This window comes from Chironomus tepperi, unplaced genomic scaffold (assembly GCF_022539635.2).
Source record: "Chironomus tepperi strain 1889 unplaced genomic scaffold, CSIRO-AGI_Ctep_v1 contig_85, whole genome shotgun sequence".
Lineage (NCBI taxonomy): Eukaryota > Metazoa > Arthropoda > Insecta > Diptera > Chironomidae > Chironomus > Chironomus tepperi.
Genome location: NW_027226207.1, coordinates 8,810,685 through 8,830,285, shown reverse-complemented (window position 1 = coordinate 8,830,285; position 19,601 = coordinate 8,810,685). Strand labels below are relative to the sequence as shown.

Here is a 19,601-nt window from a genome sequence, read left to right as displayed (position 1 = left end):
CCGGAATATGAATTTGTCACCTGACCTTGTATCTCAAATCTGCAAACAAGATTCATCACATGATCTGGAGTGTATTCATTTTACATTGCGGTCACATCCACTGAAATATTAAATTACCATTTGAATTAGTGTCATTCAAAACTGATCATTTTGTCTCCTTGACACCCAAGGAACTTGACACTTTGCATTTTGGTAGTGACTTGAATTTCTTTGACTGAGACTCTTGTGACTCTTTTTGGACTTTGGAGAAATGGATACTAAGATGTTATGTGAGCTGAGGTGGCAGAGTATCATGTTGCATTACTGTGATCGTGTGCTGTGGACGGCTCAGACAGATCATTTGTTGGAGGCAACCGATATAGATGGGAAATGCTGATTTGATAGATCATGGCTGAATTGTCACGATAATATGGCTTTTAATCATGATGTATTAAATGCTGTCCAAAACGGTCTTTAAGTCTCATGGAAAGAAGTAGTCGATCAAGACAGTATTGCACTTGGATTCGGGAGCTGGCTAGTGGTGACTGTATGACCAGCTGAGTAGGTAGGCAAGTACAAAATGGTCAGTCAATCATGTCTTTTCAGTGGCATATTTTGCCTAGTACTGGTAGCAATCACATATTCCATCAATCCCCAATAATAATCAATCCCCATCTCATCAATGCACACTCATCAATGACAAAAAAGACACACCAAGTCGCAAAAAAATAAAGCCATAAACTTCACATTCAAGATACAAACAAATAAAAAAATTTCTTTTATGTATTCTTTTTTGATGAATGAAAAGAAAAGTGAATATGAATACATTAAGGTAGGTCATAATCGGTCCATAAACGTGCAAAATTCATTTCATTGACGTAATATATATTTATTCATATACGATTCAACTAAATATTCAGTTTTATTGTATTGTAAATTTTGGGGGTCATTCAGTATTGATGGTTAACTTTTGGGAGGGGGATTTGGGAGTTCTGGTGGGAATTGGATCTGCATTGGATTAGTATTGAGGATTATGTTGACTAGGTGCTGATCAGTACTGATATGGTATCTAGGAGAAAGGCATGGAATCGTTTTAAAGCTGGATTCATGGACGTGGATCTACAAACTTTCAGACAAATTTTTGGCGCTGTCCTTAGATCAAAATTGGAACTCTTCAGACTTCATGTAGACAATGCAATGCAATTACATGGCAACCATGTAAGTGACAAGCAATAGACCTACAAAGTTTCTGTTTTCTAGCATTCTCAATGATGGACTTCTAGGATGTGCAGAGTCAGCAGGCAACCAATAATCTGTAATTTATCATGGTACAATTTGCATAGAAAGCATGCAGATGCCAAGTGACCGACCAACACACAATTGACTATGTTTAATTGAACTATATCGAAGTTTGGTCATATACTGTCTGTTGCCTAGCATTCTCAAAGGTTGGATTTTTGAAAATGTAGAGTAAATAGGTTCTGGAATAGGTAATCCTCAATCGGCAAGCAGCAGTCAACGATAGAGCCAAATTCAAGCGTCAGTTAATTCAAGCTGTAAGCCATAATTGATCAGCAACAAAAACAAAATATTAAAGCAACCCGAGCGGAACAAACTGCAATCAGTCGACCATATGCATAGCACTAAACTTGACATTGTGTTACTTGTTGTCATGGAATGTCAAGTTTATAACAAGATAGCTACTCAAGCAAGTACGGCTAGGATAGTTCCTATAGATTGCTCCAGAAGGTTCAATTCTTATTCCATTGACATTACAACCGAACGACTCCCAAGAGAGTTAAAAGAAAGCAGCTAATATAAATCTCCAGCAACACAATCAACGACCCGTACGGTCAAAAAGAAGAAAAGAAGTAAGCGAAAATAAAAATGTAAATGTAAAAAAAAAAAAATGCAGCACCAAGAAAAAGAAACGAAAGAAGTTTAAAAGACATTAAGGAGACACTCGTGCTGGCTCACGAGAAAGAGAAACACAAGCAGTTGCATCACATTGCCATTTTTTTTTTACTTCTTTCGTCTTCAACATTACAAAGCTGCTTACTCTACACAACTACATCCATCCATTGGATGTGATCTCCGATTTTGTTTTGTTTTTTTTTTTCAGCTATCCCTCACATCATCCCCACTGCCAATTTCTAAGATTTTCTCTCACTGAAACTAAGCAAGTAATGTTGTGCCTTGTTTCCACAATGTAAAAAAATATATCCAACTCAGTACTCAAATATACCTTGCATTCGATAGATGCTTGACTATTTACGCGTAAATTTTTTATAATTTTTTGCTCTCTGTTGTGCACTCTCTACTCATACATACAGTCGTTGCTGCAATTTTATTTCGTGTGATATCTATACATACATTTTATTGATATTAAGGCATAGCATAGCATAGTGAATAATCATATATAAAAAAAGGTGAAATAAGTTGCAATTCATTAAACAGATAAGCAGCTACGTGTACATATAAAGATCTTATCGCGTACGTACGCAGTCATCAATGAAATCAGGCTGGATATGTTATTGACTTCTTATTCAGACACAAATCGTCAATTTTTTATAGATTAATTTCATAACCTCAAAAAAAAAATAATAATAATAAAAATATCAATAAACAGTGTTGATTGAAAAAACGGCAGTGACATAATAACATCACAACATACATCTCTGCATATATAGATATAAAAGAAGAAGACCCGAACGGACGGACGAAGCAAGAAGAAGAAGAAGAAGCTTATATTGTTAATAATTTAATATAAGCAGCCATAAAATGTTGATGCGTTCATCATCATTAATTGTACTAGTGGCCATTGCTGGATATCTTTTTGCAACAGGTCAGTCTCATTGGATTTTATATATACTCTTTTATTTTGGTGCTGTTGTTGTAAGAGATTTATAAATATATTATGTATAAATTCGATTTTAATACCAAATAGCAAATAACTGCAACTTTATTCAGTAATTTGTTTTATTACTTAACGTACTAGACGATGATTTCGATAAGCATGGATATTTAGGTTGTTGTTAGGAAGGCAATTGCTTTCCTTTTAGCAAGCTTTTAGTTTGAAATGAATTAAATTAAGCAAATTGCTGCATTTTTCGATGTAATTCTGAATATTAGGTTTGGTTTTGGGCTGGATCTTGCTGTGATCATGTAAATTAACCTTGAGTGGACAATTTGGCATAATGTCTAGTTAATAACTAGACCTACGGTCAACTAATGACACTTGCATCAGAATATTCCGTTAAATATGTCATTAGTCGGACTTAGGTCTAATTTTTACCAAGACATAGAATTTTCAGTTCCAAGATTAAAATAAACTGAATCCCAGGACTGATCCCAGGTTTAAAATCAATTTAATCCCGGGATTGAAAACCCTACCTAGATATCATGTCATATTGTCCATCCTGGAACATTTAATTCATGGTAAACTCAAAGTTTGCATTTCTTTGTATTCTGTCCTTGTCAGAAACTTCCTAAAAGTGTAGAATTTCTTGACTAGCTTCTTGTCTGGTTCTTAATAAGAGTTGGAACTTGAATTTTATTGAACCACTCAAATAAAAACGTTTCAAATTGAAATTATTTAAATGTTTGCATCAATTATTCAAATTTCGCATCATTTTTTTCAAACTTTACATCAAACTTATGTTTCATTTTTTTGCATCTGAAGTGAAGTTGGCATTTTATTTTTGCATCTCGAGTGAAGTTGGCATTTTATTCTTGCATCTTTGATGCAATTTTATTTTCCTTTTGTAAATGCAATAAATTTTTGCATCATTTGTGCATTGTTGATGCAAAGTTTATGTCTTTTATGAGTCAGTAGTCTGATTTTTTATTGTATTACAGACACAAATTAGCAAAGATTTATAATTGAGCCATAAATTAGAATGGTTACTAATCTTAAATTTAGAATTTAGTGGATAAACAGAGAGCAATTACTGTACTAATTTGCTTCTTGTACTTATCAATTTTCTGCATCATTGTTAGCATCAATGCAGTTTTTGCTTCATTCTCGATTCGCATCTTAGATGCAAAATCAAACATTTATTCAATCTTAAAAACATCAGCTACTGCGCTTCAAACCAATCTCATCCACACAACCTTTACAAACTCCCATCAACAATTTACCTTACATACATGTTGTGACTTAAGTCATCGTACATGATGCACAGTCATTATCTTAATCTTTAAACCGTAGCTGCAATCCAGAGCTATCAACTCTCATTCATCTTTAAATAATAAATTAATTAGCCTTAAATGCATCGCTAAACTTTTTTGATTAAAATAATTGCGAGTGAAAAAAGTTATGAGATCCTTAGATTCAGGACATGGAATGCCTGAAGAAAGAGATGATGTAAAGGTTGTATGTACTTATATGGAGGGAAAAGTGGAGATTTGGGGACATTTAAAGTGGCATTTTTGGATTTTATGGATGGTTGATGGATCAAAATCGATCTGATCGGCAAGAGAAGTTAGTAAGCATAAATGGCTGATCTAGGACAGTGGTGGACAATCTGTGTGCCGCGACACACTAGTGTACAAATCTGCAGTATGCAGTGTGACACACTGGTGTGCTATTATGTATTGTGCGACATTGGTAGAAGCTTACCATTAAGGTGTGCCACGAAAAATACAAGGTTGTCCACCACTGATGTAGGATATAAGTTGGTGTCTTAGTGAAATGGTTTGAAACAGAGTTGGCAGGTCTTAGGAGTCACGACTCCAAAAGTCAAAAAACTGAAAGTAACTGAACTATGAAGTCTGGACTCCATGGAGTTAGACTTCCCTTTTTTTTGGAGGCGCCTCCACATTGGAGTCCTGTCAACTCTAGTTTGGAACTTACTCAAATTCAATTAAGTCAGATAATCAAGCTACTCTACCCAATCCGAATCATATGTCCTATTTAACACAACAACATGAATCATATCTCGTCCAAAAATTCACAGATTACATAAAACATAACCTCAAAATAAAAATATGTTTCACATAATCATCATCAGCAGCAGGCACAAAGAGTCGAGTCCAAAGAGAGATAAATGAAGGAAATTATATATAAAATATCAACAATTTAGCACGACTTAATGTTCTCAAAAAAATAAAATAGACTGTACAGAGATACACATAGTGGTACACAACATTATGAAGAGAAATAAAAAAAGAAGGTGTGATCATTGAAAGTTTCGATTTTTTTTTTTTGCTACCTTTGCTTTGTTAGACTCTTTGAGTTGCTTGTTACTTTTTATTATTTCTTACAAACATACAATATAGATTTATGTGCTATAATAAGTCACATATAGTATAGCAGTTTTTATTTTGCAAAATGCATAGAGCGCAAGCAGTGATCTTAGCAATAGTAAGCAGCATAAAGCACACAATGAAGTCTTAAAGTAGTAGTTTTTGTCAAGGTCAAAAACCATCCAATATACATATTAAGTTTAACTTCATTTCTCATATGTATCACGCGATTTTTTAAAGATATTTTTTATTATTACCATTTTTTTCGGCTATTTGAGCACTAAACTGGGAGTGTGTGTTACTTTTTCAAGCGCAATCAAATAAAGTATGAAACTTTGTTGTTATTTTTTTGCCTCAGCTCTTTGAGTCAGTGAATGGAAGACTCGAAATTGCTCAGACAATTAGTTGCTGTAATGTTGATGGCAGGGTGATTGTAGCTTGGGTGGAATTGGTGATGGAGTTTGTGGATTTTTGGGGAATTTTTGATGATTTTTTGGAGAATTTTAGACGAAAATTCAAAATGTAAACAAAGATTTTGGCGGGAAAATTATGTAAATAATGCTTTTGACTTCAGGAATTGTATAAATTCAGATTTTGGCACCAAAAGTCATGTAAACCATGATTTTGGACCTAATAAACATAAATAACAATGATTAAGGCGCCAAAACTATTGTAAACAAGCACTTAGACGCCAAAAATTGACTAAAAATGATTTTGAATTCCAAAAATTGCAAAAAATTCTGATTTTGGCACAAAATATCCATAAAAGCAATGATTTTGGCCCCAATAATCAAGTTAGCAATGACTTAAGCGCCAATGATCAAGTTAACAATGACTTGGGCACCAATAATTAAGTAAACATTGATTTTGAAGTTGAAAGTTGTAAAAATTTAAGTTTTTAGCACCAAAATTCACGTAAATCATTAATTTGATGCCAATATTAATGTAAACTTTGATATTAGCGCCAATAATTAAGTAAACAATGATTTTGAAGTTAAAAATTAATGAAGTTGGCTCCTAAAATGATGTAAACAAAGATTTGGCGACAAAATCAATGTAAAATCGAACATTTAGTCGTCCAAACTAATGTAAACAATCATTTAGGCGCCAATAATTATGCAAATTTGTGAATTAATTATGTAAATTCATGTGAACGATGTAAATTTACAAAATACTTTACATTCCATCTAAAGTCACATTCCCCCTAACCTCTAAAACCTATAAATATGAGAAAGGAAATTTCTGTAATTTTTGTATGATTTGATCTCATTCAATAACGCAAAATATCACTGCCTCTGCTCGCATAAATTAACTGCTTATAAAAATGCAATTTAACACTTTTTCGCCCTTTTTATTGATTGCTATTTTTAGCCAATACACAAATGAATATCTCATCATTTAATGCCATAAGCTAATCGATGTAAGGACAAGTGATACACAAAATCGTTGCATGCATGTATATGCTTTGAATAAAGGCTTTATTGCTGCTATTTTATGAGATTTTCATCCATTAAACATTCGTATCGAATAAATCAGCTTTGGAAAGAAGCTTATACAGACTTGATCTGCATTTATGTGTAATTTTTATGTGATATTTACGGTAATAAAATTCACTCTTAGTTGCCATTGACTTTTTTTTTTCATCAAAATCCAAATAATCATCATAATCGGATTTTGTTCTTGATGATATGGAAGTATGATATGTCTAAGCTGTGATTGAACTTTTAAGAGATTATGTTGATTGAGTGCAAAAAAATATTGTTGACTTTGAAATTAAATGATTTTGCGATATTTGCAGTTGAATTTTTGTTTATTTTATTGAAATGCTTACTTAATATGGTTGATATTATCATATTTTGAGAGATTATTATGAGATTTACAAGCTTTTAAGAGATTTTTGGCACTTAATTGGATAAGTGTTTGCGAAATGAACAGGTTTTATGCAAAAAGAAGTGAAATATTTCATTTAAATACGTTTAATTGACCATTAAAATGTAAAAGTAGGGAATTGAAGTGTAAAAGTGTATTGTTGATATGTAAATTATGTGAACAAGTATGCAATGATATATTTTAGCTTACAGCTTATGCATTTGATATGTAATTGATGTTTGAAGTGTAATATAATACATAATGATGTGTAAACCGAGTAATGGATGTGTAATAATGTGTAAAAGTATATAATGATGTGTAATTTTAGGTATTTTGCATGATATGTAAAAGTACATATTGATCTGTAAAATCATATAATTGATATTTGAGATGTAATCGTACATAATGATTTGTAAACAGTGTCATTGATATGTAAATGATGTGTACTAATGTGTAAAATTAGTTAAATTGTGTTTAATTGATTTATATTGAAGTTGACATTTATTTCGATATGTAGCTAAAATTGATATGCAATTAATATGTAACTGATGTGTAAAATTGCAATGAAATCAATCCAGAAATGCATCTAAATACAAAAAATGCAAATCATCATCCAACTCTATATACTTAAAACTAAATCAATATGTAATCGATACGTAAAATGCACGATTAATCCATAAAATGCATAATCGATGCATTCAGCAGTTCAATATGTAACAAATATCTTCTAATTCATTATAATTCACTCTAATGTATAACTACTGCGAGACCGATGCACATTCTAATGCATAATTGCTATGCAAATGATGTGTAGAATTACATTTCGATTACAAATTTCAGTTGAATCATAAAGAAAAAAATTTTACGTGCTTCTTAACGCTTGGCATTTAGGAAGAATAAATGATTTTTACATATAAGCTGAAAATTCAATTAAAATCATGCTCAATAACCGTAAAATAATGCAAAATATGATCAATAAAGATCATTTTTAGACGAAGCTACTTAATAGATGAGGTATGAAGAATGAGAAGCTTTATTTTGGGAGGAGTTGTACAATGATGTCATATTGGCATGGTGGATGGATGTTAAGCATAAGCACCAGTTTGCTGCTTAAGTTTTAAGTGGCTTTTTAAAGGACTGTAGGCAAATGTAGTCATTTTGGTAAATTGTCTGATATTGTCTGATAGACATAGGAGGATCCAGTGACTCTAGGATATTGTTGGACAACCTGTGAACCGCGGCACAATAGTATGACGTCAGAAATGTTTGGAAATGTCATGAATTCTATGCCGTGTGCAGTTTTTGTCGAGGCTTACCACCAAAGTGTGCCGTGAAACATAGAAGGTTGTCCACCACTGCTCCATATTCCTCGCAGTTGGTTTCATTCTGTGAAAACTGTATTCTCGGAAGGGTTCATCCAAAATTGCTGGTCTTAAGACAAAAGGTATGCGATTCTTGGCCGAACCTTACTTTTTTTTGACTTCCTGCTCTCTTATTCTAACTACTTCAAGAATAAGAGTTCACGATGCCGAGACCGAGACTAGATGAGTAGTTCGGTCTCGGTCTTTTTCCCGATCTCGGTCTCGTTCTCAGTCTCGGTCTCATTCCCGGTTACGATCACCTTCTCGGTCTCGGTCTCGGTCTCGGTCCTGGTTTCAGGAATTTGTTGAGACGAAAACTTCGGGAAAGCTTGCCTCTAGATCCCCTAATCCCTGTAACCATAACCTCACTCAAGAACGACTCCCATGAAATAATTCTATATTGAATCTACATTGGGGACATCTGCAGGATCCCACTTAATAACATTTTCAAGTCTCAAAAGAACACTTCCACAAACAATGGAAATATAATATTATTCAATAGAAGAATCGATGATCTAAGTTGACAAATTGTTGGCGCTATTGAAATCAACGAAACAATATAAAAAAAAAAAATATTCTATAAAGCTCCAAATGTAGACATCGACATTGAGTTTCTTGTGCTGCTTTTTATAATGTTAATGCAATTATTATGTAAAATACTTATATGAGTAATAATCTTCTTAATTCAATCTCGTTTTGTGTGCAAAATGACTGATTAATAGCCCCGAATTAGCCAAAATGAAAAGACAGTTCCGCAGTTTAATTTAATTCACGATTTATCACGGCGATAAGCCTTTATGATGATAAGGCAGCGACAAAAAGCAGTTAAAATCAATTTGTTGCGTGACTTTATGTAATAAAAAAAGAGTTTATCTGACAGACACAATTCCCACAGCATTTGACACGCTTAAACAAAAAAAAAAGCAATTTTTAATTGTGCCTGAATCTTAATGCTTGATTTTACTGCCTTCGACATGATGAGTAATGTAATTTAATAACAATGCTGAAATTTAATATAATTAAAAATGTGGAGCAAAATATTTGATGCAGCATCGTAAGAATCTTTGTGCCTTTATAGCCTACATAGTTGGAATTAGTGCTGTTTGTGGCTTTGATGTGCTCTTTGTTAGGCAACTGAAGCGCATTTCCTTTAATTAATTGTCATTATGTGTATGTGATCTTTTGTTGATGAAATATGTCTATGAAATGTGGAACATTATGGAATGGATTGCATCATTTGTGGATCATAATACAAATATATATATGGACTAATGCTTTTTGATGAATTTTTTTGGGTAATGGGCAGATTAAGTGTATGTTTGGAAAGGAAATTGAGTGATGGATCAAGTTTCAATTGTTGAATTATTAGTATGGTTAGTTATAAAACGGATTGGTTTCTTAAAGGCACTTACTTACTCGCTGGCAATACAGATCAATTGTGATCCATGACTTCCTACAGATGTCGCCTGAAACTGGACCTATCGCTGGCTTCCGCTTGCCAATTTCTAATACCAAATGCAATATTGTTTCTGTCAACAGCTTTTTTCCATGGACTCGTTGAACATACTTTGAAGTGTCAAATGTTTAGGTTTTAAGCAACTGGAATTAAATGAGATAACTCATGTCATGTTATATTGGTTTTTGTGCCATTTTGAATGGCACAGTCATATCTTAGGGAAGCTGCTGCATAGTTAAATGGTTGAAACACTAATCGTGTATTGGAAGGTGAAAGTTCGAATCCGATACTCAACAAAAAGCCCGCAGTCACTCCGGTTTGATTGTAGAAACATTAATAATGTATTGTAGGATAAGAGTTCGAATCTCTACACTTACTTAGTATACATACTTTGTTGGAAATACAGATCAATTGTCATTCATGGCTTACAAAAGCCTCTGTCGTTGCCCTAAAACTAGCTCTGTAGTTAGCTGTCAATTACCAATTCCAAATATCAAGTGAAAAACTGTCTTGATCTTCTGCTTCTTTCCATGAGTTATTTGTCGCGTTCAAATCCTATTAACTCTTATTCTCAGTCAATTAGCAAGGATTTTGAGATCAATTGTGATTTCATGACTTTCTTTAGACGGCACCTGAAGCTCTAGTCATGCTCATCCTCTCTTGGTATGCCAGTAGGACCCAATTAAGGAAGCTTCAATGTCTAAAAGACCCCCAAAAGATTCCATAAGCCACGATTCCCAATAGCAACAAAATCACATTCCAAAAATTCCGCAATGCCTCTCACATACCTCACACTCTACCACCCAAAGCGATCAATTATCCACACATAACATCTGTTACAATTCTTTTATTTAAAAACTATGAAACAAAATAAAAAATCTTCTATTGTAAGTCAAACCGTGATCTATAACGATCTATAACGTCAGAACGTCTTTCCTTCAAATTCAATATAAAGTTTCATATTCACGTTTTTCTTTTTATTTGCTGCTGCTGCTGTTGATCTTTTTATACCTCAAAAAAAAAATATAATAAGAGCTGTGAGTCTATTTCATAATTTAAATGAGTACGCGCATTTACTCTACATACATTTCATAGTCAAGGTTAAGTTTCTATTATTGTCCTGAACTAAAATATATGTATATAATCATCATTGTAAAGTATTCGTACACACAAATAATAGTCACACGACGCGACGAAGATGATGTCTCTGTTGTCAATGAATGAATGACGATGATGATGAGCGAGACGTAATGTGCATAATAATTCTATCGAAATATAATTTTTTGGACGGACTTTTCGATGAGTTGAGTATTGAGTATGTCTGTTTGACTGTCTAACTTAGAGGTAGAGAACCTTAATTTCGCACGTTAATGGTAAACTTCGATCGGAATCGCACAGAACATACGGTTCATGGTCATTTCACAGATTGCCCATCACTAGTCTAACTGTTTACTCATCTAGCTCAGTGGTGGACAACCTGTGTGTTGCGATCATGGGAATCTCGACTGAGCAGTATGCCGTGTGTGATTTCGATCGAGGCTTACCACCAAGGTGTTCTGTCTAGTTCATCTAGTCTATTGGTTCATTTACCTTAGCCTGTCTTTTTGACTGTTTAACTGTTTGGCCATCTACTTCCGTAGTGGGCAACCTGTGTGTCGTGGTCAAAGAAATGCCATGAATTGTATGCCGCTTGCGGTTTCAATCGAGATTTATCATCAATGTGTGTCGTTTAGTTCATCTAATCTGTCGGTTCATTTGCCTAAGACTGTCTAACTGTTTGTTCATCCAGTTCAGTGATGGGCAATCTGTATGCTGCGACCATGGAAATACCATGAACTGTATATCGGAGACGGTTTCAGCCGATGTTTTTCAACAAGGTGTGCTGCCTAATTCTCTTAATCTATCAGTTCATTTGCTTCAAAACTTGATTCAAATATTAATCGACCGATGTATTTCAAATAATTTTTGACTGTTTATTTTCAAATATTTCCTAACCGTTATTTTCGAATATTTCCTGACCGTTATTTTCGAACAGTTTTTGACCGTATATTTCCAAAAATTTATTGATCGTTAATTTTCAAAACATTTTAAACCGTTATTTTCAAATAATTTTTGACAGTTATTTATTGAACGTTATTTTTCAAATATTTTAAAACCGTTAATTTACACATATTTTCGACAGTTACTGTTCAAATATTTAAAAACCGTTATTTATCCAACAATCTTAGTTGCTACTTTCAATTTCATTAAAAATCTTACATTTCAACTCAAAACGATGCGCTTTAGTCAATTACTACACATGGTCACTCTTCTAGACCATTTCATTCATTTTACGCACAATTCAAGTGAGGTAAAATTGAAATTTAAAATTTAAACCAGCCAAGTGTTAATCCCATTTCATGAGCAATTTATTTAATATAATAAAAATAAAAAATACTGTCCAAATAAATATTAATTGAGTTGATGTGCATTTTTTTGCATATCATTTATAATTTTTTTTTTATATTATTCCATCTCACTCCCTCATTTACTCACTCTCTGTCCATAAATAAATGAAAATGATCGAAATGTATCAATATTTTTTTTTGCTGTTGATATCATCAAAAGATGTGGATGGAGTGGGACAGTCAGTGGATATGAATATAATTTGCATTTCCAATATTTCATTTAACGGCCCTAAAAAAATTGGTTTTGGTCGTCGCTGTTACATTTGGTAATCAGATGGGCGCGCATTTCAATTTCTTAATCTTAATCTCATTGGATTTGGATCTAGACATTTGTTATGTGTGGATTTAAATAATTTTTCATGTGATTTATTAATTTTCCTACTTAAAATATTTCAAAAATTCAGGTCAAAATTGAAAAAATAACAGCATTGAATCGGTTCCACACGTATCGTTTATCAATTGGAAATAAATTAAACAAATATGATTACATTATTGCTTTATCAAGCATAAACAGATATCATATCAAAAATTGTATTGTTTAGTTAATAGTTCCGTGTGATATACAGCCGTTATTACAAATGAAATTTATTGCAACATGCTCGACAACAATGTGCCAATATGTTGAAAACATTTAATCTAATATGTACGTCGGAAGTCATGTATGATAATTAAAAATACGCAGAATGGGAATCTGTTGATGAGTAGAATATGAATTAGTAATGTTTACAGTATGTTAGTTGGATAATTCTGATGTTGGATTTTGTGTCTTGGTCCAAAAGATAGAAGTCTCAAGTGGACTCTTAGTTTTCTTACTTCCTTGACTAGAGCACACGTAGGCCAATTGCCGCGTTCCGAGTGGACATCATAACATAATGTCTAGCTACTAACTAGACTACGAAACGTTCCGGAGAATATGTTTTTAGTCGACCGTAAGTCTAGTTATTAACTAAACATTACGTTAAGTTGTTCAATCGAGAGTTGTAAGGTTTAAATGAGCATTGTGCCACATTCTCTAGCAACCTTCGGTAACTCAGTAGATAATGACACTTGGTATGTACGTAATCAAGAGGACATGGGTTCGAGTCCCACTCGAGCTCTCTTGGGAAGAAGTGTATATTAGTTATCTTGAATATTAGTTGTAGTAGGATCTAATGTTGGTACAGAAACTAGGCAAAATCAACTCTAAGCAGTTGAGTATACAATATCCTAGCCAAACAAAGAACGTGCTCTCAGAAGCAGAATAGATTGATATCAACTAAAAAAAGCATGCTTATTAGTATATTGTTAGTATATGCACTGGTAAGCATTATTGGATCGTTATCTACTTGTTTCACGTCCTTGCTTAGGATATAGCACTAGAATATTGACACATTCGACTATAGGCACTCTAAATCAGGGATTGTCTTCTGAATTTAACATCCATAAATTACCAGCTTGCAATCATATACGGTAATATATGATCAACTACATCGCTAATCCATCCATTAAAATCATCCACCCAAAGTGACCAACCTAGCCCGCCCCGTTACTAGATAAAAGAATTTCCATTCAATAAAATTGTTATTTTTATATCATGCATGGATCTGCATGAAAGAAGGCAAAGAAGGAAAAATAAATTATGTAATTGCGTATGGATTGTAAAAATAATTTGTTTTCGAGTCGACTATAAATTTTTTGATGCTGTTGATGATGATGATGGCTACCTGCCCACCTATCCTATAAAATGAAAATAAATTTCAACCAGCAGATAAATAAAATAAATAAAAAAAAAAATAATGAAATTCCAATTTAGTAGCTTACAATAATCACATGATTATTAACACGAAGCACCGGGCACCTAGCAATAAATGAATTATATTAATTTAAAAGTCTTTTAAATTCATGATTTTGTGCAGTTCTTTAACTTTTTTTGTGAAATGGGAGTTTCCCCTCGTATTTCAGTCTCGAGGTGCGTCACAATACGATAAAATAAAAAATCATTTCGGTAATTAAAAACGAATCAAAAAAAGAAGAAACTTTTAATTAGATTTCTATCATTTTCATTTTTTTTTTGCATGAAAATCGTCGCAAAGTACAGAAAAAAAATTGCGTGTTGACGTCTTTCCATGTCTTTCTAACTGAAATCAAATTTGATCACCCTAAAAAATAATTATTTAAACTTGAATGCACCTTTGATACTGCTTTAAAAATTACGTGATGGGTGATTCTATCGATTATTGAGGAGATTAGCATTAATGTAGTGCTTCTTGAGCATTGGGAATTGTGATGTAGATTAGGGAAATGCTTTTAATGGACGTAAAGATTACTTATTTACTTTGCTGGTGGTACAGATCAGTTGTGATCTATTACTTCGATAATAATTTAATACGTAAAGCTTAATATAGCAATTTAAACCTTCACTCCCAACCGAAGCGCTTTGAAACAGAATCATTTACCAAAATTTACAACCACCCCCTCCTTCCTCCACTTGATCCTTATGTACATTCCAAATGTTCTCTTGCAGATTTTATGCAATCTTCCAAAATTGCAGATTTTGAGGATTATGGAGTAATTTGGAAAATTGATTCATATTCTCAAGAGATAATCAAGAATAAATCTTCCTCATGAATGATCCATTAGACATTAGTGTACTGGGTGACTTGAGATCACTGGTTCTCAATCGTTTGAAGAGTGCAATTCCCAGCGACACACCGTGACGATGAAGTTGGGATTTTAACACACATAAAAGTCATTTGACTAAATTAAAAACGCCATGATGTGTCTTTCACGGACGCAACAAATCATTATCTGTTCTGATTGCCCCGGGGTAAAATTCCAGTTTTCCTTATGTTTTTGCATCTGTGGCTTGAATAATTGAAGATTTTCATTTCGATGCATCATTATAATCATCATCATGGCATCATCCTGACCTGGTCTTCCATTCAGAGAATCAATTACCCTGATTCGTTACCGGTGCCCCTGGGCAAAATTTCAAAAATCAATGATTTTCAAGTTAATCATCATAACATCATCTTGATCTGTGTGTAACGTCCCTTAAGAGAAACAACTACCGACAAATAGTAAGTCTAAGCTTAAGACAACTCCAGACTACAGGTGACCCGGGGTAAAATTTGTAGAATTGGACATTTTCAAGCCAATTCGTAACCATAATTACATCAAAATTTCCTCCAAGAATCACATAACTTCAACAACAATTCCATTTACAACAGTTCTCATAATCATCACCTATATAATCACCCACCTAGACGATGTTTCATACTCTTATGTTATTTAGTGACTTCTCCATTAATTTAGTAATTGTATATGGAAAACAGAGTGTGAGAGATATGGAATTAAACAAGGTTTTTTTGTTCAAAATTAAAAAAATTAACTAACTAACTCACAAACTATGCTACTGTCTACATTATACACATCATTATTTGATTTGTTAATTATAAAAAATTAAATGCGAAATAGCAACGAGTAAATAAACAAAAAAAAGTAGCTAATTTCAAAACAAGCATGCACATGTGACAATTAAAACATTATTTGTAAAACTAAAAATTGAATTTATATAAAAAATTATCGTGTTTTGTGCGATTTATGAATGTGTATCATCATAGCTTGCATGAATTAACAGTCTATTTGATTGTAATCTTTGCAGGCGGTATATTTATACAGTTAAGTGCATTGACATGAATTAAATCTCAGAAAATATGTGAATTGGATTTTTAAATATTTTGTCGGTGACTCATTTGAAGGTAGACGTCTCTTGAGATATACTTAAAAATGGAGCAAATATTGAATTTTATTTTATTTTATGTATTATGTACACATGTGTCTTTTAAAGTAATTCAGTTCATAGCAGACAAGAGAATGTTTACAGCTAGACATATTGTTAACAGCTTGATAGCAACAAAACTCCTACAATTGAATATGTGTAATAAAAAAATTAAAATTGAAAGAAATGTGTGACTTAATGGGCTTTAAATGTTGTAGAAATTGACAATTGGGACGCATTTAATTTACTTTTATGGTTTACGTACCTTTAAGCGATAGCTGAATTGATATTCTTGTTGAAAAATGTGAAAATTAATTTTTGTTTACTTTCTGAACACTAAAAGGGTGTGAAACTATGATTTTGAACGAAAGTTGCTATGATTTCTAATGAAATTTGAATTCAAATATTCAAAAACCGTTACATAACTATCAATTCATTAATTTTATCACATAAATTAAACGTAAATGCATTTTATGGCTTCTCCATCAGCCAATTTCATAATCAAATGTGGGTATCTAATTCCAAATGCTTTTCCTGTATGTTACAGAGGTGAAAGTTGAAATCATATTTGCCGATCCTCATAATATCCATGCAAACTTGTTTATCGTAACTTGATTTATTACTTAAACTATCCAATTCAATTACAATTGCATAATAATCCAACTTCAATAATAATTTATGACTAATAAGACAACAACTCTCGTCATGGATTATGTCCAGAAAGGAAGGTTTGAGAATTTAAAATTCGAAAAGTTTCATTCTCCTTGAACAAATTGGTGCTTATTCCATTATGTCTATAAAATTCATTCGTTTATGCATTTAAATATGCAGACAGTCTAGAACAGTAATGTGACATTGAAGATGTCGCTTAGTCATAAAGAGGCTTAACAAGACATTCTCAATTGCAATATTTATTCATTTACACCTACGGAATAATGAAATGATACTGTATTGTTAAGGCATGCAGATACACAGGAGTCTGTAGTTATCAGGTGATGTTGGATGATATCAGTGGGTTTGTCTACTTCAGAAAGTCTGGTAGAGAAGTAGAATTAGATTATGTATTTAAGCTACTTTGTGGAAATAGAAGATTAAGACAAACTATAAGTAGCTGTTCCTGAGTAGATTCGGCAGTAGTCCTTGTGTTTACTTGACTAATAATATGTCTATTTCTAAGAATAACTAATGACATTTTGACTAGCTGTTTCATGTCAACTGATGTCAGATACTTATTTACTTACTTAATTGGCTGTAGAGATCAATTGTGATCCATGGCCTCAATCAAATGGCGCTTAAAGCTGGCTCCATCGCTGGCTTCCGTCTCCTTGCTACTAATATCTAGTGCCATACTGTCTCTATCAACAGCTTCCTTTCAAGAGTTCTTTGGTCGTTCACAAGCTGTTGTCAGATAAGTAAATGGCAATTGTGCCTAAATGTATCATGGTACCTCTTATTTAGTTATTGCCGAATGCAAGATCCTATCCTAAAAACACGAATGCAATCCCATTAAATTCTTTGTTGGATGTAAGTCATTTATTCACAGTTCAAGCCATCCACAATTCGATTTGTAAATACTTTTCCCGTACAAATTGTGGCTAAATGCTGACCTTAATGCTTGATATAGAGCTGTGCAGAGTTTGTTGAATCGTGTAGGAGTCAAGGAAAAGGTCGAGGTCTAAGGCAGAGTTAAATGGAATGTTTCTAAATTGGTTGATTAAAGCATGAGTCTGGATTTACCCTGATATTGAGAATAAGTCTACGTACTTGATATTTCTAGGATGATAATTGTTATTTTAAAAACTAAGGCTTAGATTAATCTGAAGGTTGTAGAAGAATATCAAAGCCTTACTCCAAACCAGAACTCGAAGTCGTCTTGAGTTTTGCATGAAGTCGAATTGACTTGAATGGAAATTTCCATATAAAAACAGAGTCGACTTCGAGCTCTGCTCTAAATCTCTAAAGTAATCCAAAAATACTGACTGCTTCCTATACTGACTTAAGCCTCGATCGACACTAGTGTGCCATGGCTGCAGTGAACAGTGCAAATGCAGGCTACCCACTACTAATCTTGGCTCTAAGAAGTATTGAGACTCATAATAGTAAAACAACCTAATCCACAAATCCAACTGTAAAATAAAAATGTCCCGAATTGCTACATCACTCACATCAACTCAATTCCATTCCTCAATAATCAAACAAACTTTAATTTCATGCAAATCACTAAGGAATTAAAACAAAATTTCCATTCACTTACGTATTTTATATCAATTTTTTATAAATCACGAACAAGAAGAAGCAGCAACAAAAAAAAAACTTTATGGCACGTATAATATTAAAAAGTTTTCTGCTCTATTCTGTGCAATTTACTTCTATCATAAAACGAGACCGTCCCTCAACTCACACAGATATATATAGGCTGTGTAGAAATCCATTAGTAATTAAAACTATGCAAACATTATTCAAAAGTTTTATATGCAGCAATTTCCATTTATGCCTTATCATTTTCTCCTTACTTCTTTTTTTCTGATGCTGCTGAAAAAGTCGCGCAATCAAAAATTTTTTTCCTCAGTCTTCAATTTTTATTTTATTTAATTTCAACATATGCATGTTATGTGCTGTTGCTGTTATGTTATGTGTTCATATTTATATATATATATATTATTTTACAAACGAGCAATGCAAACATCATTTTGACTTGTCAAAGTTTTAATGAGAAAAAAGAAGCTACGGAGCTATGGAATAAATATTAACTTTTATTAAAGATGAAGATATGAATTATTTTAATAAAAAATTTTCATCATCCTCATCATCATCTCATTCGCTGCTGCTGCTGCTGCTTGTTTGTTGCTGTTGATTGTGACAATCTATTGAATATTAAGATGAATATTTGAAAATTATGAAAATTACTGTTGTGAAAGTTTAATGTGATTGATGGCGCAGTATAGTTTTTTTGCATTTGCTGAAATGTTTACTCATCGCTTTAATGATATGGTCAGTTACAGTCAAGTTACAGTTGGATGATTCATGTTGGTACAATGGCATCGGCAGTTTAACATTTGAAGTTATTGTCAGTAAATCAAAAAGAGTAACTTGACAATACACGATATTGCGTTGAAGTCACTATGGCAACTGATTTCGACTAGTTTATACAGAAGCTCGGGTTAATGAGAGGGCATTCACCAGGATCCATCTCGGGGTTTTAAATTTGTCTACTGTTGCTTTATTGAGTGTCAATTTTGATGATTTCTGGATCGATGTACAATGTTTTGCTTCCAAAAGTATTAGATAGTGTTAATCCAAAACTACAGGCCTGCAGACATTAAATGCTGGTCTGCAGACTTAAACGAACTTAAAAGTTGAGAAATAAATAGCAGACTTCTGATTATTATTATGCTTTCTTAAAATCCTGGTCCGAAAGATTTTCGGGAGTCCCCGGTCCCAGTCCCAGTCCCGATATCAAGAAAGCATAATTATTCTTCGAA

General features: G+C 33.0%; 1 protein-coding gene across 1 annotated transcript in view; it reads left to right on the top strand.

The window, feature by feature from the left end:
• Positions 1-2,229: 2,229 nt before the first annotated feature.
• Positions 2,230-19,601, top strand: part of LOC139086315 (uncharacterized) — a 28,361-nt gene continuing 10,989 nt past the window's right edge. The window contains exon 1 of the mRNA XM_070634732.1: positions 2,230-2,824. Coding sequence (XP_070490833.1) covers positions 2,761-2,824 — 64 coding nt within the window. The 5' untranslated portion in view covers positions 2,230-2,760. The remainder of the gene's footprint in view (positions 2,825-19,601) is intronic.